At 49.4% G+C, this 24,209-nt stretch overlaps 3 protein-coding genes and 1 non-coding gene across 7 annotated transcripts in view; 2 read left to right on the top strand and 2 right to left on the bottom strand.

Moving 5' to 3' along the window:
* LOC100123353 overlaps positions 1-24,209 on the bottom strand; it is a 40,701-nt gene that overhangs the window by 3,112 nt on the left and 13,380 nt on the right. The window contains exons 3-6 of one of the 4 annotated variants that reach the window (XM_031928576.1): positions 14,509-14,573; positions 1,174-1,313; positions 788-1,131; positions 406-707 (exon numbers count right to left, since the gene is read on the bottom strand). In XM_031928576.1, the coding sequence (XP_031784436.1) occupies positions 406-707; positions 788-1,131; positions 1,174-1,291 (764 nt within the window). In that variant the 5' untranslated portion in view covers positions 1,292-1,313; positions 14,509-14,573. Of the gene's footprint in view, positions 1-405; positions 708-787; positions 1,132-1,173; positions 1,314-13,047; positions 14,477-14,508; positions 14,574-24,209 lie in introns of those variants that run through there. The other 3 variants (XM_031928578.1, XM_031928575.1, XM_031928577.1) reach the window with 3 other exon arrangements.
* The window catches only part of LOC100123381, a 44,488-nt gene continuing 23,020 nt past the window's right edge, over positions 2,742-24,209 (top strand). Inside the window, exon 1 of the mRNA XM_016985252.2 lies at positions 2,742-3,301. Within this exon, the coding sequence (XP_016840741.1) occupies positions 3,259-3,301 (43 nt within the window). The 5' untranslated portion in view covers positions 2,742-3,258. The remainder of the gene's footprint in view (positions 3,302-24,209) is intronic.
* On the bottom strand, positions 3,465-3,540 carry TRNAI-AAU. Its single transcript has one exon. It is a non-coding gene; the product is annotated as a tRNA-Ile (tRNA).
* Positions 16,956-19,030, top strand: LOC116417138. Its single transcript, XM_031928594.1, has 3 exons — positions 16,956-17,970; positions 18,045-18,506; positions 18,585-19,030. Exons 1-3 carry the CDS (start codon positions 17,090-17,092, stop codon positions 19,003-19,005), a joined length of 1,764 nt encoding a protein of 587 aa, XP_031784454.1. The 5' UTR covers positions 16,956-17,089; the 3' UTR covers positions 19,006-19,030.

Here is a 24,209-nt window from a genome sequence, read left to right as displayed (position 1 = left end):
ATGTTAGATAGTAAACGGGCCGCTTTACGAGAGAGACTAATCCAAGTTTTGCGGCCAGCCGAAAACGCGTTTCTTTTCCAACTCCGCCGGAGCAGCTTCTCGCGGAAAGTGCACGGAAAGCTGAGCTTCTATGAACGAGGGGGATATTTGGGATTATTGAATTCGCTAGTTTACGCGAATTCAATCAATTATCCGAGCCCTAGCTCTCCCGCAACGCGAATCAACGAAATCGTCGCGGCACTATTTGAAAAGCTCGCACACAAGCGCAGCTTCTCTGCGGGACGAGCTAGCATTACGCGGCTCCGCTTGTTTGAGGAACGTGAGTAGGGCAGGTCCAGCTTTTCTGCGCTGCGCTCGACGAGCCCGATACTTTACTGACTAACGAATTTAGTTTGCGTAACGCACCCGTAGGCCTGTCCGACGTCGACGATCCTGGAGTAGATGAGCGGCGACATGCCGACCATGCTGGCGTAGATCCAGAAGACGGCGATGTACTTCTCGATGCTGCTGTGGGTGATGATGTTCTTGTAGCGGAGCGGCTGGGCGAGCGAGGTCAGCCGGTCGACGGCTATCGCCACGGTCACGAGGACGCTCACGCTGCAGAGGGCTATGAGGACGCAGTAGGGCAGCGCGCAGAGGCTCGAGGAGGGCCCGGCCCCGGCGTCGGCCAGCTCGAGGTACGTCCCGAACGGCATGAACACGCCGACCTGTAGGTAGCGCGATAACGCCCGCAGTCTTTGATCTCGTTTTTGTCCGGTGTAATTAGTAAACAACTAGTAGTACTCACGCCAAAGTCGCTGACGGCGAGGGAGACGAGGAGGCAGTTGGAGGCCGTCCTGAGCCGCTTGTACCGGTAGAAGGCCGCGAGGATTATGGAGTTGGAGCCGACCGTCAGCAGCGAGAGGACGAAGACGAGGAGCGTGGCGAGGACGATCGAGACGGGGCCGAGCTCGAGCCGCCCGGACGCCTCCGCCAGGCCCGTCACGCTCGGCAGCAGGCTCGACGACATTGCGCCCTCGGCCCGGGTCCGCCTGCCACGCCGCTGCGGGCCTAGGTCGGGTTCTCCTCCTGCGGCGACGTCATCCCTTCCGCTATCCGACGGCTCCTTCCTGCGGCAAGAAGGCAGCGCCGCTGTTTCATTTTTTATTTTTATCCCCTATAGCATATACTCACGCGACTGGCCACGAGTGCCGGGGGCCATCGCTCGTGACTCGCCGAAAAGCCTCTCGATCACTGGATTACATTCGCGCTGCCTTGACCCACTTCCTCGGACCGGCCGCGCGCCTCTCATCTGATCGTCGAGCTGCGCTCTCCTGCAACGGAGATGCCCCCTGAGATTGGCCAGCTAGCTCTATCTCCCTCCCTCGCGACTCGCTTCGGGGCGAACCCGTAGACAGCCCTTCTTTTTATATTTATATTTTTATGCCTTGTTTGCTCTCCAAACATTAAATTGCCCGCACCGATCCCAACACAATTGTAATCGCGGGTCAAAATACATACCGTCGGCGTGCTCCTCCCGAATTCCGCCAGGATTAAATTGGAAGCACAACCATTACTCCGATAGTGTAGGCGGCAAAGAATCTCGACAGCTATAATAGTTCTCGAGAGCTAGTCCGCCGGTTGACACGTGCCGAACCGAAATAGTTGTTTCGCGTGCGCGAGCCAGTCATTAGCCGTAATGTGCCGCACCAACTCGAGAATAAAGTCTTGCATGCCCAGGCTCGTGTATCGCATACTTCACTTCTTGCCGCGACATTTTTCCAGAAACGCGGCCACTTTTTCCCCCGCCATACGCATATTTCCACGTCCAGCGATGTCACGCTGATAAAATTAGCTCATTTTTTCCTCAGGGCGAATTTCCGTGCCATTTCTCCACCTCAGTTTAATCCCCCGAGGATGTTTCACTCTTATAGCTTTTCCGGTCTAATGATATAGCGGGACGCCTTGAGCTCGCTCCTTTGATATTCAACGGTTCATTCAACATTCCGATGATGGATCAAACTTTTTCCGACAAGCGCCTCTACACCGCTAATACGAATCGTTCGAAAAGCCGCTTTCTACTCTCGCGAAACAATACGCGTAAGTTTATGCGCGGAGAAGTAACTAACTCGATTACTCGAGCCCGGCGTATATTCCGTTTACCTTTCCGTGAATCTAGCGTAAGTATGCAAGCGCCACTTAAATTTTCATCCGAGCCCGGAGAACGAGTACGCCGCGAGCGTCGCCCCCGTAAAGCAATTTATCCGCACCAGAAAAAGCCCCAGTGTCGAATAAACTAAAACCACCGCGACACGTCGTATAAACAAGTCGCAAAGATGAAAAAGAGCCGCCGACGACGACTTTTACGACCACTACAGTTCTGTAACCCCAGCGGAGCAAAGACACTTCCGTGTGTACGTATGCTATGCGCGGCAGTCGTCTCGTCGCTGCAATTATCATTAGTGTTATGTTATGTTCCGGGGCTTGCTCACAGCGTTTTTTATATACTGCGCGCGACAAGGTTTCCTGGGTGGTGTGCGCGCGCGCGCGCACGCGGGAATAACGCCAGACCTTTTGACGACGACGGGAACAAAGCGCACCGCGGATTTTAATTAAAAATTAATTAAGCCCGAACGACGCACTGGAAAAGTGATGCTAATTACAGCTGACCACGGTAAAAGTTTCCCTGCGCTATTTCACAGCGTCTGACCTTTTTGCGCGGAATGCGAATTGCGACGCGAGTTCCAGATCATCGGAAGCACCGCGAATGCAGGCCGAGTTCCTGGAAACGGCTTATACGGCCCGAGCCTTGTTTACTTTGGAGTGAGAGAGAGGGAGAGCGTGTCATGGCGCTTACGGCAACGGCGAGACGCGACAGCTAGCCAATCGGGTCGAGCGCATCGAAAATAGTCCCTTCTCGGACTCGACGAGCTCGTCTCTATCTCCGTCGTGGCCCGCGTAGGGTTTCGCGAGAGGACCGCTGCGATTGGCGGAGCGGAGAGCGGACCCAGAGTGCTCCGCGTATCGCGGCACTGAGCCTCGAGCCTTGGCAGAGTGCGGACGTGCGTGCGTGCGTGCGGTAATCTTGTGCTTTTTCCTTTGTCGTGAGTCTATACTGAGTTGCCTCGACATCCCGGCCGTAGTGAATTAACAGAGTGAATTAACGAAGTGCAGTTTGTGCGGTATTTATGTGCATTCAGCCAGATCGGGAGCTGGATGCAAGGGCAGGCTTAGTCGTTGTTCCCGCGAGGAAGAAGACGAGAGAGCGAGAGTGTGAAAATGGTGACCGGCGAGGCGTCAGACTCGCGCCCGGAGGAAAGCTGTAAGTACATATACATCTTACTCAAGCGCGGTCGCGAGAAAGAAAAACGTATTTGTAAAGCACATTCGGAGCCTCAGAACGGATTCTGAGAAACACCGGGGCCGTTTTGTGTTGTCGGGCGTGCGCGACGCGCTGCATTACCGACTTGGTCAGAAAAAAAAATTGGCTCCAGGGGGGATCTCGAACCCGCGACCTTCGCGTTATTAGCACGACGCTCTAACCAGCTGAGCTATGAAGCCAGTGGGGCTCATTCTTTTTTAGCCAGAAGCCAGGGCGGTTGGAGGACAAAAGTTTTACTCCCAAACGAACAAAGGCATCGTATACCTTGTATACGAAACTCGTCCACGTTCCGAGTGTAGCCGATTAAAAAACAAACGGCCCAATGCTCGTCTCCGAAATTTTACGAAACGAATCTGCACAGGTTGACCCGCATTTACATCGCCTCCCTCCCCTTACGTCTATTTCATTTACCATCAGCTCGGGGCTACGTAGCTACCCAACATCGCAGAGGCTGCACATAGCGCCTTCCATTTCCTGCGCCGCACATTGCCGCCGGCTGCAGCAGCATCAGTAGCGTCGACGCATCATTTTCCCCGCAACGAACATAATCCGATACATCCGCGCGCGCCAGCAGCTTCCATTAGACAGCTTCTCTCTCTGTGTGTGTGTGTGTGTGAACCCAAAACACATATACACGGCTAATTCGGCCGCGTCGCAACACGAAATTCGTCAATTAGCCTTTGGACGTGTACAGCTCGGACACGATCCCCTGCAGGAGACGCATAAATACTGAACCTAATACCATGTGACGTTTTTTTTTGGTTCCCGCGGTGTAAAAGCGGCGACATGATGAATCACGAGTTACGTCATTGCAGGGCTGACGGCTTTCCGTGTGCAAGGGTGAAAGATGCGCGGAGGCTGGATTTCTAGGTCACGGTATTACGCGGACTACACTACACGATGCGCTGTGATATTGCGCGAATCAAATGCCTTTGTAAACTAATCAAGAGAGCGAGAGAGGAATGCGGGCGTACGCCTGCAGCTGTGCCGCTCTCGCGCTGTTTTACTGCTGCGCTTTTGATTTATTGTTGGACGCGAGCTTCCAGCTTGGGCCAGAGTTTGCAGTAGTTTCTGTCTGTTTTATCATCACTCGTCGTGTGGCGAGTTGTTCATGCCGAAAGTGCGTGTAATACGAATTTATTTGATTTCGATCGTACCGACTCTATTTCGTCAAATATTATGAGACATTAGCGCAAATGCGATAGTCGCTGTTATATGTGTGTGTGTGTGTGTGTGAAAACGCAGCTGTAGCGTGAAGTTATCAACGGTGTTTTTGTGAAATTGTATTACGTCGCTAATGCGATATTACCGAGCGCTGGTATTAGCCGACCCGACGTTATAATTTTCCTCCAGACAAAAGTTTTAATCTCGGCGTTTATTGAGGAAGGGCACATCTTATACTTTGCCCGACTTTAAGTGATAAAATGTCAGCTTTCTTGACAAGATCTGTTCTGAAACTTCTAGCGAGAAACGATAGATACTTGATCGAGATATATTTACGAGTAGGCAGACGTCCCGGGATGGTAAATCTTATGAAAGAGGTTATTTCGACTGTGCCATTCGATCACACATATTTCAGCTACAAGGGCGCGTGGATAATCGATCCCAGAGGCGTTCCATTACCAAATTTGAATGTTTCAAATCGATCCCCCGCATTGAATAATAATCGCCTCGCGATGGCGAATCTTTCCTCGACATTCACGAAAACCCAGCGTACTTCATAAAACATGCCCGCGTCGCGAATTTTTCTTTTCCCTCGAAAGAGAGTAAAAATCCTACTTTCGAAAAACGGAAAGCCCGAATCTCGAAGAGAAAGCTCGCCGATTAGGAAGAGCCAAAGTAACTTCGGTAAATCCAGTCGGGGCCGTCCATTGCTAATTCAGCTTAGCTCGCGCGGGATGGAGAGGAACGTGCGCGTATCCGCGCGCTGCGTGAATTATTGAGTCTGCCTGCGAGTGAGCAGCGAACCGCTGGCTAGAAATTTATCCGAGCTGCACTTTGCCCCTTTTTCTTTCTTTTACCGGCTACAATGCAGCGAGCGGCTGATTTAGACGCGGAGTAATGAGATTTTTTATTTCGCTACTGCTCGTTTGCGGCGCTTATGAATCCGTCGAGCTTTCTCTCCTTTTTCTCGCGTGTACGAGATCATTCTGCACACGCACACTCATTTTTCATCGAGTTTGCCGTTATTACACGCGCTTTAAAATCGCTCAACGCGCTCATACTGTCGGTAGATCGAATAACACTTGCATGAAAAATTGATTGAGACGGGCTGCGAGCGTGCGATCGATACGTCTTCGAAAAGTTCGTATTTCCGAGACATTTGTGAAAGGCGAACGTGACCCTTATCGTAGCTCGCTCTCGCGTCCGGCAAACTGGCATCTGCTTAGCCAAACCGCGCGCGGCCCATTGTGCGAACAAAGCGCTTATCCGGAGCGCAGTCAGCGATCCGTCCCCTATGTACGTACTGCTCCTTGCCTCGTGGTCGAGTACGGTACAATCAAACGCGTCGGCTGAATATGCGCTTCCAGGCGAGTAGGCTCGCGTTCGCTCGAACGTTCGAAAACTCGTCGCGCAGTGAAAGCGCGCAACAGCTCCGAAGTGGCGCGCGTATGCTAACCCGACACACGTCTCCGCGCGCGGGGGCATTCCTACGTCTGAATAATTAAGCTATCGCGCTCGCGCGCTCACTGATTGGCGGCGCGGCCGCGCCGCATGAATATTCAGCCGCCGAGTCGCGCGGAGCAGCGGCGGCCAACTCATGCATCGATAATTAATTCACTCTTAGCATGTAAATACGCGCGCGCGCGCGACGACGAATCTGCAACTCATTTCGCGGCGCGCGTCCGTCCACCCACGGGGATTATCTCAGCCTGTGCATATCCGGCGCAGCCCCCGACTTAATCCAAAGGGATGGATTACGCGTGTGCAACGTCAAATCTGACCTCCGGCCGGCTTTTTACGCGCTCGCGGCATCGATTTTCCGTCATTCACCCGCTACACACACACACACACACACAAACACAGCGCCCAATTATAACTTTCGCCTCGCTGTATACTAATGAGCGAAATCGTTGTGCTTTTATTATATGGAATATTTTATATGGAATTCAATAACGCCTGGCCCGTGGCTCGTACATCATTGTCGGAAGCGATCTCGATCTCCGATATTCGGATTTTCTGTGTGGCTGTGCCAGTGACCCCCGCGGCAAGCTGCTCCCAAGATGGATCGAGCATTACAATTTCCGATTCGAATCGCAGCGAGGGAGGAAAAGTCGGCTCTTTCGGAAAGAATGCGCAGGGCCGGGAAAGAAGCTGCTCATCAAAGATGAAAGAGCTCGAGTCGTCTGCGTTGAAGCGCAGGAGCACTGCACGCAGCTCTCCGGGACTTGAAAGCAAAGGGGTGCAGCAATTTTTCTCCGTCCGTCGCTCTCGTCGGGATTAGAATATTAGATTGTAGATTCGAAAATAAAGGAATTCGGTTCGCTTCGACGAATAGCTGATGAAAACTCTGAGAATAAGCGGCTCGTCAACTCGATGTGTATATAGTACGCGGCCTCCAGCTCTATTGTGTTATGACGCGCGCAAAGGAGTCTTTGAAGATGTTAAGTCCCGACGCCGCCGTCGCGAAAGTCCTTCGCCCGAGGTTAACGAGGATGTGACATTAATTAAACTATTCCGAGCCTGCAGCAGCTCTGCTTTTGTATGTTTTACATTCTAATGGCCTCGTCAGCCCTACTTTCGCAGCGCGCTGTATTGGTAGGCTAAGAAAAATATATCATCGCCTGGTGCTCGCGAGTAATTGAATCGGCAGTTTAACAGTCGGTTATAACAGTGATAACAGAGCGGCAGTCGGTCCTCGAAATCCATTAGGAGCTGGGTATGCGACTGTGTGTATGCACGTACGGCGGCGGCGAAAACCGCGTAATCATAGACGCTGCGTACGCGGTTCGCTCGAGGAATGTGTAATCTAGTTGGTCGTTAGACCGCAGTGTCTAACGAACGTCGTCTACATAGCTCAACCGCGTCTCGCAGACTGGCGTTTCGCGTAGATCCTTTGCGCTTTGTGACGAGAGGCCAGAGTCGGGCGGGATTAAGCAGCGCGCGAGCTCTCGAGAGTAAAAGGCTTAATCTCGCTTCAGGTTTAGCGCCTCCGCCTAGAGTGATTATGTCTCATGGCATTTTAATTCCGCACTTTTTGCGCTCGTTCGCAGCTGGAAAGTACCTGCCGTGCGCGTAATAATTGCTCTCGGCCTCTCTCTCTCTCTCTCTCTCACTCTCTCTCTCTCGTGGGTGGGGATGACGATGGCGCGTCGGCTCGCGATAGCGGTTTTTCGGAGCCGGGCGACGCGAAAATTATTGCGCGGTTTATTTGCTCTTTTTGACGACACTGCCGCGGCGACTGTTTAAGCGCCAGCTGTCCTTGATTCTAGTGTAAATAGACGGTAACTTCGCGCGTGATTAAATATGATTTTCATTTTTTATCGCGGATCGCTCGTTGATAAGCGTAGGGGATTCACTCTACAATTATATCCATCCATTATCCCCACGCTCTAACGCTCTTTACGCGATGAACATACAATTTAAGAAGAACGTATCTCACCGCACGTGAGTTGTATATAAAGGCAAACTTGGCTTTCGCGCAACAGTGATAGTAAAAGGCTCCGACATGCGCTGTATTCTTTGGATTCTTTGCGTTCTCGCGGCGATACAGTACAACGCGGTCGCGGCTCATCCAGGATCGTACGTGTTGGAGGTACCGTACGTTCGAGGCAGCAGTGGCGATTTCTTCGTGCAAGCCAATTTCCGTAAGCCAACTATAATCGGCGGACCGGCAACTATCACCAGCGTGCGTTGGCGCTACGACTATCGAGATAACTGGGTTGGACTGCAAGCATATCTTTGCTGGAGGAACGACGACAACAAATGTCTCAACATTTCGAACGAGGCATCCGGATTTTCCGGCGCGGCTTTCCGTGGACTGGACGCTTCTGAACCATTCAAAATGCTGTTCCGTCACAGAAGTGGCCGCACTGGAGATATTTACGGTTGTCAAATAATTGTTAACTATCAGTGAATGTTCTAGCAATTAAAGCACTATTCGACTACCATACTTTGTAGCTTTTTTCCAATCCTCCATCTATACTGCGATACTGCTATATGTATACCGCTATAAGCATCGTCGCGAATTCCGAAACTTCATCCCTCTCGCGAACTTGGACATTATGCTTCCGTGCTTTCGAACTATTCAAATTGGTTCAATATCAGCTCCCGCAACGGCTCTCGTCAGATATTCAGCTGGAAGCTGCAGCGCGAAATCCAAGGTCACCGGCGAACGACAAAGTTTCACTTCGAATAGACTTCGTCGGAAAAAACGACGACGCGGCATCGACAGTCGGAACCCGCGTGTCGCAATTAACGCGTTCGGCGGAAAATCAGGGGCATCGGGTATGCGCGATCACGCCCGAGCCGAGATTCTGCAAGCTCACGCGGCCACCTCGCTCCACCCTATAACTACGGCAAAGAACTGCATGCATACTCGATGCTTACGTCGCGTCTCGTTCGCGGGAAATTCGAAACTCTTGCGCGCGCAGAGAGTTGTCCAAGTTTCGTCGCTGTAACTGTACACGTATTATTTCGCCTGCGGGCGGCTGCAGCCGCGTGTCGGTAATTACCGGCGCTGCAGCAGCGCGCGGTGTAGCATAGTACAGCGGAGAGAGAGAGAGAGAATACACAATATACAGCGAAGGTCGCGCGGGAGAGTCACTCGCGTGCACGCAATCGATTTTTCGCGACGCCGCGGAATCTCTAATTTTGCTTCGGTTAACCGTGAAAAACAACGGCGATTACAGGCTGAGCTCGGCTTTCCATGTTCATTGTCTTTTTTCAGTTTTTTTTTTTTTTTTTTTTTTTTTTGCTGCGACGTCCCACGAATCGGCGAGTTTGTCGGATCCTTTTGTGCGCTGCTCGATATGCGACTCCTCTCCCGCACATTCAAGGATCCGCGTACACGCGCACGGAGACCGGAAATATTGACCGGTGAGGAATTTTTCATGCGCGCCTCGGAAATTTATCGTTCGCCCCAAGGTCGGGAGTCTTTTTGCCTGGCGAAGTGGCGACGGAGGATCCGATTTGTTTTCGTGACCCATCAGCTTTCCTTTGTGTATTATGACGCGCTCTCCCTCTCTCTCTCTCTCTCTCTCTCTCTCTCTCTCTCTCTGCGCCCCTATGTACAATAGAGACGGCGGGAAAAAATCAAAGGTCGGGGAGTGGCGCGCAGCTGGATCCGCTGCATACTGCATGAATCGAACGAGCGCTACAATCGGATGAATTCGTTTTTGACGACCAAGACATGCTGCCCGTAGAAGAGGAGCGCTAACGGAGATGGAGAGGGAGGAAAATGAATTTTTTTTCTCTCTCGGCCGACTCTAACTCGGTGACGGGGACGCTGATCCTTCTTCATTAAAGAGACAACAGTTTGCACGACGGTACGGCTAAGAGGCGGAGAATGACAAGCGAAATGAGTGCAGAGGAGAGATTTGATCAAAGTTCCTTGCAATCATCTTTTCAATTAGCTTCCATTGTGCGATTCGGCCTTTGTTGCTCCGAGATAGTTTATAATTCGCTTCCCAGAAGAGAATCTGCAGCGAGCGGCCGGGTTTTCTTTCGGACTGGCAGCGGAATTTTGAGCGCGCGTCCCAGCCGATAAAGCAGAGGCGCACACCCTATTGCTCGGGGGAAAGAATCCCATGCATTTTCAAGCGACCGACGCCGTTGTCAATTTGCGCCTGGACTCCGCTGGTTTATTGCACGAGCTTCTGCTTCCGGGTGAACGGGCCGTTCCCAAGATAACTCAAGAGCTGTAGAACTCCATAAAAAAGGGGGGGGGGGGAACGAAATTTAAAAAAAAATTGAGACTCGAGCAAACTCGGAAAGTTCGCTACGGCTTGTTAATACAAGAGCGCTGGCCGTTCTCGTCTCGACGAGCTTAGCATATTTTGCGCTCGCGCGCGCGTAACTCCTTTAACGAGAGCTGGCTTGCCGCGGAAGTCCGCGAGCGCAGCTCTGAATAATGCATATCGATTTTCAAGCTTGCCCCGCATCGATATACGGGCTTGGCTTCCGGAGCTGGCGGCCGATGCGCTTCTACTTTTTCCGCGGCGCGTGTCTCTTTGCTCTATCCGCGCTCTTTTTATTCAATAAGCGCGCGGCGCGCCGTGTTTTATTGCGAGTACTCGCGCTCGGCCGTCGCTTACTTATACGCACAGGCGCGACGGCGCGGAGATAAAAGCCAGCCCGCACTGCGGCGGCATTAGCGCCTCGTCGAAAGGAGCTAGTCGGCGGAAAATTATTTTCCGCAAAACAAAGCCGAGGGACGTTCCGCCGGCGCCGTGGTTTTCATGCCGCACGTGACCTCCGCCGCCCGCTCGTATATGTATAATGCATACGCGCGCGCGCGCACGGTCGCGCGAGAGCCAATGTTTTTACAGTCTACGAGCAGCTGCGAGCCAGAGGGAGAGTTTATAACGACTTATGCAAGCTCTCCTTCCTGGGACTTTACGTCCGCGAAATATTGGATTACCGCACTAAAACGCGAGTCGCGCGCGAGGCCGTCTGATTCGCCGCGGCTAATCAGCTAATACGGCGCGTGTGCGCTGTAATTTTACGGCGCCCGCCTCCTTTTTCATTCCCCGCCGCGGCGAGCTTTTATCGCGGGCTGACGTGGATTTTAGCGCCGGCGAGGAGAGAGCTTTTCGCTGTTGTTCGCTCGCCGCAGCTCGCGCAGTCGAGACGCCCGGCTACGCTCGGACGCGCGAGCAGCGGTAATTCGTTTTCGTATATTCGAACTCGTCGGACAGAGTTATGGCTCGTGGTGTTTAATTTTTTCCAAACTGTGGGGGGATCCGCTGCGACTTTTTAAATTTTAGACTACTATAGAAACGGAAGAAAGTTGGAAATTCAATTAGGCCTCTCCGAGTGGAAAGTTAAAAATTACACCGCGGGCTGCTGTACAAACATCAGCGCGAAAATCTCCAGGGTCGAGCCTGCAATTATACGGAAACAATGCGCATCTCATTAAAATTGCGGTTGAATAAAAAGATTATTTTTTATTCAACCGCTGTTATCGTAGACCGAGAGGAGAGGCGAAAGCGCGGCTCGTGACATTGAGGGATGAAAGCTGTACGCGTGCCGCGGTGGTTCCATTTATAGCCGACGCGCACGCGAAGCATAAGACGACGTAGTATGTACAGTTTCCCGGCCGATGCGCCAATTAGTAGAGCGGCAGCAACACGTTGTCGTCGTGTCGGCGCGGCCATTGCTCTTTCAAAGCGAGAGAGAGAGAGGGAGAGGGCTATCGAGCCCGCATATGTATAGGCAGGTACACGACACAGCGGCGCTTTCGATCCTCCAGTGACAAAAGGAACCGCTGGATTCGATTTACGATACAACCCGCGAGGTATCGGTGCGTCGATACGTCGTGGCGGTTCGGATCGGATTAGCGGCGTAGCACGGGGACGATGTGGAATTCCAGCCATTTCCCTCATCGAATGTTGATAAAGCTTCCATCCGCCTGACAGCCGCTGTCGCGACAAAGGGACAGCGCTGACTGTACACATTGACCGACTTCAGGACGACACAGCCAGGGGAAATTAAAAAGCCACAGTCTTGTGTGCCCCGTGACACGCGAGACAAAAACGGCTCCCGAGGGCGAGTCGAGGGAAAATTCGGAAAGCTCTCGACCCCCGTCGGCAAATAGAGTAGGAAGGCGCGAGAGGGAGAGAGAGAGAGAGAGAGAGAGAGAGAGAGAGAGAGAGAGAGAGAGAGAGAGAGAGAGAGAGCAAGAGCGAAGAAAAGAGTGAAAGCTCCGCTTCAAGAATAGCTGGTATATTGGGGATTTAAAGTCGGCACGTGGAGAGAGACGGAGCGGCGCCGTCTGCCGGAGCGAGCGAGCGAGCGAGAGAGAGAGGAGCCGCGTCGTCGCGTCGCCGACCTTGAACCTCCGAGTGCTCCGCTGTGCAGGAGTAGAGGGAACCCGAGGACTTTTCCGGCCCGAGACGACAAGGCCACGGTCAGCGGAACCGAACTCCCGCGAGATCGATAATCGATCTCGCGGGACAAGTTCTTGGCTACGTTCGCGGGTGCAACGGATGCGTGAGGCCAAGTACCCATAAGGGTGCAGCGATTGATGGATATAATATGCGGAAGAGGTCCCTTTGTTCCTTGATTGATGATCGCTCGCGCTCCGCGTGCGCGTATTTACCGCGGGAAAACGAGCATGGCTGCTGCGGGAAAATCGATACTGCGAGCGGAGGACGAGGAGGAGAAATGGAAAACGCTGGATATTGAAAACGTCCATTATCGTTACATGCATATGACATTGATGATACCGTGATACGAAGCGGATCGATCGCTTTTTAAGTAGATTGGCATAAAAACGGCATGCCCTCCGCGCATCGGAGTTATATGAGTAATTCGCCGCCACGCGTCTGTTTCATCGGGGCAAAGAGCGCCGGGCGCGAGTTCGCCGCGTCTGCTGATCAATGATGAAACGCGAATGATGCGCGTACCATTGGACATTGTCTTTTAATGCGGAGGCATCGGCTCGGTCGCGCGGAGCCGAGAAGTCACGAGATTGTGGAGAAAGGTCGGAGCGATATTTTAGGAGATGCTATTGTCTTATTTACATAAGTTGCTTGGCGCGCTGCCTTGGCGTGACTCGTTCGGCTCGTTCTGTGACGGATATAGACCGAGTCCTTTTTTCGTTTTACCCCGTCCCCCAGCGCGTCTCGAACTCTCTCGTTTCGTGGCATTGAATGGATAAGTGATTCCTGCGAGAAAATTGAAAGAGTTATTTTTGCTCTACACGCTTCTTTCGCTAGTTTAAAAATCGAATTTAGAATTACTGCAGCAGAAGAGAGAGAGAGCTTTTAAGCGCCGACGTTTTCGTTATTCAACGAAACCAAGAGGAAACCGCAACGAAACAAAACAATCGTCGTCGGATATTATAATCCCGCCGCGGCTCGCGTGTCTTATCCGAGCTAGGCTGCCGGCCGCCCCCGACTACAACGTGCAATTGTGAATTTCAATTTGCCAAATCCCGCGAGCAAAGACAAGGATGAACGGACACGAGGGCGGGATTAAGAGCAAGGCGCGCCGGCTGAAAAAGCGAATTAAACAGCGAGTCGAACGGAATTCGAAATTCAAACGGAGTTAAGGGATGAAAGAGCAGTATTGCGGAAACTAGTCGAACAAGTTCATCGAGTCTAATTAAAAAATCAACCAGGCGGCCAACGTGACCGTCGAGGTTAATTCGAGAGGGCGCATCGTTGCGTCAGCGCCAGACCTGGAAAGCCAATCAATTTCGATCTAATTGAACGGTCAGCCCGACGACGCTGCATCGCCGAGAAGGTGCGGACGGGCGCACCAATAATACATCGAGTCTAGTCGCCGTCTGATGCTTCAATTGAGTTCGGAGCGAAAATAAAGTGTATGTATGAATGCGCGCGCGCGCACACATCGAGGTGGGCGAGTCGGAGCGTGTACGTGGGCAAACATCGGCTGGCAAGCTGCCCGTTGCATCGACCTTGTACTTGCACGTAAGAGCGAAAAGTGCGCGAGGGAGGGCGACGGCGCCGGAGCTCCTATTCCAGGGTCACGGCCAATCCTCGCTGCGCGGGTTACTGTGCTGCTGCCGCTGCCGCTGCTACTGCTCTGCTCTCGGCCATAAAACCGCTCGCCGCGCGCAACACGTTTTGCTTAACGCGCGATAAATCAGGGATACTCGTTAGCCTCTCTCTTTCTCACTCGACAGCCTCGTCACCCTCCTCCCCCCGCACCTTTCGCCGCGCGTGCAGCCTATGCTCGGTGGTGGAGCTGCCTCTCCGCCATAACACGCGAGGGGCTTTTTACGGCTCTGCCTGTGCACTATATTGCCGGGGCTCGTGCTACTGTTATTGTGCGGGCTGATTTTCTTTTTTAAACGGTTATAGCATTCATAGCGGTAATACGCGTTTTTTGATGAGATCGTGCGTTTTCTTGTTGGAATGGCTCTTTAATGCGTCGTTCGTCCTTTTTGAGCGCGGTGTGCTCGTTTGTATTATAGTAGCCAGCTGTATGACTAATTTAAATATGAATGCAAAACTTACGGAATAATTAGAGCTGGTCAGACCGCTTTGATGCAATCTGCGAATCCAATATCTCCATCGGATATCTGAAAAAAGAATACAGTTCATTGATGACAATGCGCGAGAGATCCCCTGGAGCACACAAACATGTAAATCAATAATTGCAGTCTGCAATCATTTTAAACGCTGCTCGTAAAAGTTCTTCAAAGGGTATTTAAAGAGTTCATCATTACTATGGAGAGAAAAAGATAAAAACACGTTTGGTGCAAAAAGTGCTGCAATTAAGGTACAGTGAGTTTCATTTTTTCAGACTACTCGACATACTTCGCTCCCATTAGTTATACGTCAGCAGTGTCTCCACAACACTTTCATGCCACATAATCTTTTTAAAATGAAAGTTCTTATTTTTGTGATACCAGTATGTGCTATATTAATACCAGTTGTAATTAGTTTGAAAAATGATATTTTCTTCCGAGCGTACTCTTTAGAAAGTACAGCGATCTGTTTGTATCACGCAATGTCGAATCTCACGCACAGGCACTCTCATGTTCAAGTAATTATTGTGGACAAGCACGTGGTTGTTAATCAAATATTTAGTTTGTTGTATTTAAATAGAAAAATTTACGTTTTGTCAAGTGATTACGGCATTGAAAGTCCCAATGACTATAATATTGTGTTTGGTTCCAATCTAAAAAGGTTACTCGAAATTTTCCGCAAATTATTACACCGCAGATTTTTAAGGTACATAATAATAACCAACTTACGGGAAAGTGAGTTGAGAGAATTTTCTACGTTCTTGAGAAAAAACGAGTACATTTTCATCGTATTTATAACCACCATAAATGTGTCTGAAACTGATATCAGAGTTTGGCCGCTAAACAGCAATGCTGCAGATTTGATTACTAAGGCTTATTGTAATCACAGTTCGATCAAAGTAATGGATGTTGTAAAATCATTTGACGCTGTCGCATGTCCATTGAAAGGCTGCATCATTAGGGAATTGCGACCTGCCGACGAGATTTCTTTTCCAAATTATTTTTTGAAACGCCGAACAAACTCTAATGGAGCTAAAATTGTTAGAATATTTGCAAAACGTTACAATTTAAACATTACCCGTCGAGAACACACGAGTAATTATTCGTGGAGTGAAGCTATACGTTTGTTGAATGACGATAAGTTGGACATTATACATGGATCTACTACACCTACACCTGAACAAATGTGCACTATGGATTACACTCCCATATACCAGTAAATAATCGAACAATATTTTTGGTTTACTGTTATTCGCATTGCTTTTTACCCCGCATTATTTTTGTTTGCAGGGAAGTATCGTATAATTTTATAGGAAAACAACAAGCAAGTCCTGTGGACCCAAAAAACTTATTCAAACCGTTCGGACACAAAATTTGGATATATTTTTTCACCTCTATAGTTCTTTACTGTTGCCTTGTCAAGTTAATACAGAAACTTCATGTTCTAGGCTATTTCAGAGAAAAATTGGATGCGTTTGATCTTTTTGCAATCATCTTTCAACAGTTCAATAAAAAGCCTCTTAAGAATTCGGGACTTAGAATTCTTTTATTCGCATGGATTGTTTATAGCTTTATAGTCACTAGTTGCTATGTTGCAAAATTTAGTAGCGAAGTGGTAAAAACAAATTCGAGAGTACTGAACACGTTAAGTGAATTGGTCATTGACAGGTCAACTCATTTTGGTGGAATCGAACTCTTTCGCAAGTTTTTTGCTGATTTAGATGACCCTACTTACATTGCTACTTATAATAGGTAAGTTGGTATACAAAATAAAAACTAGTTCAAAAATTACAGATACCTCAATTCATTTAATGCGCTAGGTACCAAATCTTGCAGACTACAGAGGTTCTGGATGCTCTTGTACAGAAGAACATATACGTTGTGCTTTCGAATTACATATACGATCTTATACTCGATACTACAGCTTACAACAAAAGTTTTCCTGACATTTATAAAATTAAGGAAAACGTTAATAAAATAACAACTCCTCTTTATTTGAAGAAAGGTCATCCATATTTAAACCGTTTAAGACATTTAGTTTTGGAAGTACAGCAACACGGTTTGCTTCAATTCGATAATATTTTTAACTTGAATACCTTCGAATGTTCTATCGACTACAAAAAAGAATTTATAAGCTTACAACACTTGTTGTTTGCTTTTATCGTCATAAGCATGGGGATGATTTTTTGTGCTGGATGCTTCTTTGTAGAAATTTTTATTTTTTACTCCAAGGCATACAAATACATGTCTTTCCTAAGGTTATGAATTATTGAAAGACAAGACATAATTTTTGCAATCAACTTTAGCTTGATCTATATTTATCATTGTCTTCGTTGTCACGTTCATTAAAATATACGTTTGCGATTATAATTTTCTATTAAAATAACTATAACTTTGAAAGATTAAAGAGCACTTTGAGTTCAAAGTGAAGTTTTATTTAAGTATAGAGTATTATTGGGATGTATGTATCGTCGTACAATTTGCAACCTTCAGTAAATATAAAGAAACTTCTCAGTTAGAAAGTAGAGCTTGAAAAAATTCGTTGTAAGAGTGTAAAAATATTTATTATGCTTTTATTTTGGTGCAAAATTAGTTTATTATCTGCACTAGTAAGTTGCATAGCAGGGAACACAAAACTTCCTTTTCAACCCATATCGAAACACGCCGATTTTAATTCGAAAACGTTGGTTTCTTGCTTTAGGGTTGTCGTAAATAAAACATTTGACCAAAATATAAAAACTTTCGCATTGTATTTCGATGATGATATCGTCTGCCATCGAATATTTATTACTCTGCATTCAAAATCACAGGTATTTTTGAGCAAAGAAGTTTTAAAAATGTCAATGAGAAGAAAAGGAATCGTTATTTTGATAAGGTACGTACACAAGTTGTATAAATATTTCAACGAAACGTTTCTGAGTATAGTATATGCGAGATACTTAGTTGTAACGGACATACATGTAAAAGAGCTGTTGGAATTAACTAATGTTTTGAGGAAAAATAATTTTACTTATGTTGTATTCTTATCCATTTCGACGACTGGAAGTGTATCTTTTTCAAAATTTAATTACGAAAAAATGAGAGCAAATCAAGAAATTTCACTGGATGTATACAATTGCGAGACTGATTTGAAGAATGAAAGTCTTACTTCAAATTTTGCTACTATAAATTGTCCAATTAGAGGTTGTTCTTTAACCTACTTGCGGGTTAACGAAGGCGTCCAATTCAGCAATGGATTGAGGCTTCACAGAAATAGTAGAGGGCGGAAGATTCTTGAAATGTTTGGTAACGTATCGCGTATCAAGTATCGTGATTATAATAATGACAAGCTGTCGTGGGATCGAGCGGTAGAGTTGCTGAAAAGGGGTGAAATAGATATAATCTATGGTTCAGATTTACCTTCAGGTGACAAACAGATTCTTCGTTTGGATTTTACTGGAAGCTACGGGTATGAATGTCTTATTAAAATATGTTCCCTCAGCAAAAACATATAATTAAAGGTATAATTTCATCTATTTTCAGGACTGAAAAATTTGTGTTTATTGACAAAATTTCCTATGAGCGTCTGAATTACGTCACTAATTTTTTGGCCCCGTTTAAATGGAAAATCTGGCTTTGTATGATATTGAGCGTAGCATTATATTCGGCATACATATGTTTGCTACAAAACTATTATCGGATAGGTCTCACAGGAGAATATTTAAGAATCATGGATGCTTATGCAGTAATGTTTAACCAGACTTTTCGCCTACCAAACAAGTCTGCTTTCAGATTTATCGTGATTATTTGGATTTTAGGTAACATGATTACTAACCTTTATTATCAGAGTGAATTAAAAAGTTACATTATCGTTACTAAAGAGATAAAACTTGAAAGTTTTTTGGATGTAATGCTTGCCAACAGACAATTAGGTGACCCTTCTTTTATTAGAGATATTCTAGAGGACTACGACAATGAAACGGTGATGCACATATTATACAAAAGGTGAGTAAGTTTTGTTGAAATATTGCCGACTAAATGTAATACAAATGTAAAAATACAAACGAGTTAACTAATTCGCAGGTATAGAAATATTCTACCAAACGAAATGTTAAGCGCACTGCAAAACAATACGATTATAGCTTTTCCAAAGTACTTGATTTTGGATCTCGTAGATCAATACAATGAAAAGTCCAACAAGTCAATCAACAATATTTACACTCTGAAACAAATCGTTGCGGAGTATCCCTTAATTCTTTACCTGCAACACGGACACCCATATTTATCAAGACTATCTCAAATATTGAGCAGAACCGCGCAAGGCGGGCTTTTGAAATTCAACGATGAAATCATTCTGGATAAAGAAGGCGCAGAGAGTTCAGAGACAATGCTGGACATGAAGCAGATTATACTTGCATTTGAGCTACTAGTTGTCGGATGCGCAATCAGTACCGCGTGTTTTATGTACGTGCTGTTTGTTTGCAAAATAAAGTCCTTATTATAAATTGAGTGAGCGATTTATCGCAAGTGTCGATCTCGAGAAAGACATCCAAGACATTTCTAAAAAATAGCACGGTTTTTTCATAAGATCAAAGGGGTATGTCAAGAGATTTACGAACGGCAAAAATCGCCTGTTTAAAAATACACGCAAACACACGCGCGCGAGAACGGCGGTGGTTATCGCTCGACCTGCGTATCATAACCTTGGCAGCAAACGAGGCGTTTCGCAAATGCGCAAATACCTGCATTTGCATAAACGTTCGGTTACTTACAGGCCGTTGCTTTTTCGAAAAATGCGGAGCATCATCGGCGGCAGGATCTGGATCAAGGCTTTCCCCCGCTGTATGCGCATACACGCATGCACGAAAAAAGGATATGACGAGTGTCACGAATCATACTTTCGAGTCGCGCGCAGCCTTCCTTCTAGGTCGAGCCGCGATAAAAATAGAGAAATATCGCCAATCGCCGGAACTAATAAACCGCGCGCCCGCGACTCTAAACAATTGCAGCCTTCCTTGTATAACTCTTATTTACCGCGGCGCAATTAGTTTCAATACCCGCGCCGGAGAAAAATCTCGATGCAGCCGGTCGAGCGGGGGAGCAGAGCGCACTTGGCCGTCTTCTTTCATTTCGCCGGATTCCCAAGCTCGCTCGTGCCGCCGAACGAAACTCCGTCGCGGCGGGGGCTGTCCTGGCCAACACGCGCGCACGTTATGACGTCCGCTCGACCGGTAGATGGCACCTGCGCGAAATTGGACGGCCGACGGCGACGGCGATTCTCCGAGGAAGAAGAGAAAGAGACACGGGGCCGGGATTGCCGACATCAATTTTAATGCCGTACGTATAGGTACACCCGGAAGCGCGAGTTCGCGCCAGAGCTACAAACGAGTCTGCTTGTCGCAAGCTTCCTCTCTCCCTCTCTCTCTCTCTCTCTCTCTCTCTCTCTCTGCTCGCACGCGCGCGTGTGCGCCGGCTATCGTGCTAATGGGACTTATTGTGACAGCTTGTCCGCCGAGAGCCCGATGCTTAGTTCCACTTGTTCGCTATTAAAAATGGACTTGTTCTCCCCTGAAAGAGGATGCCCTTTGAAAAAGCGAGTGTCGTCGCTGCTGTGACGTGACCTCGAGTGAACGACCGATAAAGGGCAAAAGTAGAGCAGAGAGCGCGTACGCAGATGCAAATCGCAGCAGGCGTCGTGGGCAGGCACGCACGGCGACAAGCCGTAGTTGGTTCGATCAGCGCGCCCGACGACAAAGCAAGTCGTTCCGTCGTCGCCGATCGTCGTCAGCAACCCGTATAACGAACCCGATCGCGCACACGAAGGTCGCAGAGCGCGCGGCTCTCGAGACACAAAAGGCCCGAGGCGCCTAAATTGCCTCATTACCCGCCAAACAGCTGCACGCGCTCTACGTATTCGCGCGGCTATATATAAGACGCCGCCCGCGGCGCGATAGTCGATCGATAGCCTCGTAGCCTCGTACGCATAGAGGCGCGCGCGATTCAGCCGATCGCGGAGCTTCTAATTTTCAGAGCTTTCAGGCCTAATTGGCGGGGCAGCCCCGGCAATTCAATTACGCGCGCGTATATACAGCCAGTCCGCTCGACGATTGCGACGAGGACTGTTGAGTTCGCTCTGTCTGGCAATATTCGAACATCAGCGACAAAGTAAATTCAAAGTTCGAAGAGCTGATCGCTCAAGACACCGCGCCGGATAATATCGATCGGCGAGGTTACCGACCAGAGCGGACATCTGTGTGTCCGCGTTATTTTGGGGGAGACGCGACGCGCGCGGTGCATTATGCATGAACGGAGCGGAGCTCGATCTTAATGGAAATATCGTACTTATGCGCTCTCCGCGACTTGCTCCGGCGAATCTAATTACTCCCAAACGCATTGAGAAGACAGCCCCGATCCGCATCGATCGGCTCAACAATTCTGTCGCGGATGTATATGACCCGCAGAGACGCGACGACGACGGCGGCAATCGACGGCCAGGCAATTACGAAACAGGCGCTTAATTAGCGGCGGAACGAGCGAAACGTATAGTGGCCTTTCGTCAGCAAAACGATAATTAGAGCCACGACGATACACGGAGCGCAAACAGAAAAAGTGTCGGCCGTGCGTGGATGGATAGCAGGGGCTCCGCTCGAAGAGCCGAGGAGAAAGGAAAACCGTCGCAGGCACGCCCGTCTCTTTGTCGTCCGGCGAAACACCTTCTTCCCTTTCAGCGCGACGTGACTGCTCGCCCGCCGACGAAAGGTTTTTCTTGTCCCCGGCCGTGTGAATTTTTTCACGGCCAGATGACGAAACAAATATTTGGAATCGCTCGGCTGCTCTATTCCGTAGGTGGATCGCGATGTTTGGCATAAGCAGCCCTTGAAAGCACGGCGTTATTGCAAAATACGAGCTGTTTGCCTTGGCTGATCGGCCGCGCTTCGTAAAGAATTGGAATTCTTCGTAACGAAGTTCCCTCGTGTAAGACGCGCCGTAGGAGACGGGCGCGGTTCCCGCAGTAGACACAGCCCCGGTTTAGTCAGACGGCGAGTCGATAATTCCAACTCTTCTGTTTGCCAGCGACTCGAGTGCTCACGCGTATCAATATTTTTCCCGGCGAAGCTTTTAAACTTTCGCCTCTGCCTCTGGTGTCAGCCGTGCAGGCGCCGGAGTGCGACGAACCGTGTCTCGGAACGAAAGAGGAGAGCTTTTTGTTTGTTCGGAAAGTTGCGCGGCCGCCGAAAAAAGCCGGCTGATAAGAGATACAGCGCAGGAGCGGCCGGAGCGGCCGGAGCGTATTGTTTGGGCAACGTGTTTCGCGATGAAAATAACGCATTTCTGGCTCGATTTCGTACATCGAAATTGATTGATTACGGGCGATTAGTCGGTGCGCATGCGTTTCTGTCAAGCGCAACGAGACATACTCGCACGAGCGCGCTCCTTTTAAATTCGGGCAAGCCGCAAAGCCTCGGCGTTTAGCCAGAGCCAATCCGCACGCAAACGCGGCATCGTCGCGCGGCAATTTACGAAGGCGAGTGGCTACCGCTGCAAATCCTCTCGAGCCCCTCGACTGACCGTCGAACGAGAATCAATGGGCATTAGGGATCTGCGTCTAATCGAACCTGCTACAGGTATAGCGGCCCCATTTAGCGTACGCCGCCGCTTCAGCTAGCTCGGCTTCTTTCTCCCCCTGCGCGCGGGGGTTTAACGACCGCCCCGAGAGCACTCGATCCGACGCCGCCGGATTTATCGGCTCCTGAGGGCCTCCGCGAGAGTGCATTGATATTTTCCCTGCCGATTTTTCGCTCTATACCATACCAATTACGCGCGACGGAATGACTCTTCTTTTCCGTCTGCGCGCGTACTACCGCCTCGAACATCCGGGATTCATTAAACTCTCGCCCCGCCGTTCCCGCGGGGAACGTTTGTTCCTCGCTGAGTAATTAGCGTTCGGCGCCGGGAATCTCGAAAATTCATCCGACTATTCCGAACCCGAACTCCCTCGGATTTTCCAAAGACGCCGTGCTCCACGGAGTCGTCGTTAAAAATTAATGAGCGCGAATGGCGCCGCGACTGCGCTGGATTAACTGCTTTATACTTCCCGCGTAACGAGCTTATCGTCGACAAAGAGAGAGAGAGAGAGAGAGGGAGGCGCCTCGTTCGAGGAATTTTCGCAAGTCGAAACTGAGTAACGCCGTCGAAGGAATTCGTTGGAAAAAAGTGCCCTAGCGCAGTTAGCTCGGGAGCTCATGAGGTGCGCGTCGCGTATGTACAGTATGCATAATGTAGGGGCGGAGTCGATTTCTATCAGCCGGAGAAAGGAATTGACGGCCTTCTCGATACATATCGACTAACCTCCCGTTACAGTGTTTGCTCTCGCGTGAAGGTCCGAAGGCCACGATAATCCAGCGCGCAGACACGACAAATAAGACGAAAAGCCATGTTCGCCGGCTGAGGCGCTTCCGTGACGCGAAGCCATCCGAACGAAAAATACACATCGCGCCTCCCTCGAATAAGCTCAGCGAGTCGTCCTTAGCACAGTTGCAGACACTCGTCGTCTATCCTCGCGCATCGGTAAGGGCTGAGCGATAGCCGATATAGAGAGCCGATGCGCGCCTGCTTTGTGGCCGCGCGTTATGCAGTATCAGGAGAATCCGTCCTCGCGCGAAGGGATAATGCAGTTCAGGGCCGAGATGCGACCAAACTCGCACCTCGTATACGTGCAGTCGCGTCTCGCCAGACGCACACATCAGAACCGGCCCTCGCGCATCCATCACTCGTCGGGGAAAGACGAGGGAGGCTGACGCGTGTGTGCCGAGTGCATTATTGTTACGTGGCGCGAGGACGTCTAACGAGAGTTATCCCTCCTGCTGGAATTCGAGCGCGTCGCGAGAAAAACTTGGGGGGATTAGGCTGATTAAACCGGTGTGTACGGACGATTCACAAATTGCGCGGCTTTTTTTAAGATGACGGGCGAACGCGCGGCGTAAATGTATATGATAATAAGCTGCGCGGAGAGCCGGGAAAAGAGTCCTGGAGGATTTTCCAGCTTCCTCCCGATCTAACGAGATTCTTAAAGCGGAAACCTCGAAATTCCGCCGCGAGTTTTATGAATTTTAACGAGGACTAGCCGCGAAAAAACGGCGATATTTCATTTACATCCGCGAGATTAACGGTCGCGCGAATGATTCAGGCGATGCAGGGAAGCTTAATGGCGGTGGTCAAAGTGGGACCGCCGCTCCTGGCCGAAAGATTAACACAGATTGCTCGGAAATTGAATTTAATGCGGTCCGCCAATTTTTCTCCGGGCTCGCAGGTGTTTCGTATGCATTACGCGTCTCCCAACGCCAGCAGCCAATAAAGGAAACGGCTGATGATATACTCCTCGGAGAGCGCATTACGTTCCCTCCGGTGTATAAATTTCGGCCCGACGACGCCGCTCTTGATCCTCGATCCGATATCGTCCATCATCGTCGCGCGGCCCCGGCGTGAATTTCTATGCGCCCTATGTACAACAAACAGTCAATCTAGCGGCGCCACCGGCTCTTAATCGGCTAATCGACGAGCACGTGGGAAGCGGGTGCAGAGCTGCGAAGAAGGTCGGCACATCGCGCGAGGGATGTGGAAGCGTATGATTTGCGTCTTTTCACTCGGCGCCCATACGGCTGTTCCTTTTTTGTCTGTGCCGATTGGCCCTTGCGCAGTTGCAGGACG

The sequence above is a fragment of the Nasonia vitripennis genome, chromosome 4 (assembly GCF_009193385.2).
Source record: "Nasonia vitripennis strain AsymCx chromosome 4, Nvit_psr_1.1, whole genome shotgun sequence".
Taxonomy (NCBI): domain Eukaryota; kingdom Metazoa; phylum Arthropoda; class Insecta; order Hymenoptera; family Pteromalidae; genus Nasonia; species Nasonia vitripennis.
Note: the sequence above shows the minus strand (reverse complement) of the source record. Positions and strands in the feature narration are given on the sequence as shown.

What these genes read in the sequence shown, in the direction of transcription:
- LOC116417138 (XM_031928594.1), top strand. Translation starts at nt 17,090, where the DNA reads ATGCTTTTATTTTGGTGCAAAATTAGTTTATTATCTGCACTAGTAAGT. An exon ending in GATTTTACTGGAAGCTACGG is followed by an intron (nt 17,971 to 18,044) that starts GTATGAATGTCT and finishes ATCTATTTTCAG; the next exon opens with GACTGAAAAATTTGTGTTTA. An exon ending in ATGCACATATTATACAAAAG is followed by an intron (nt 18,507 to 18,584) that starts GTGAGTAAGTTT and finishes ACTAATTCGCAG; the next exon opens with GTATAGAAATATTCTACCAA.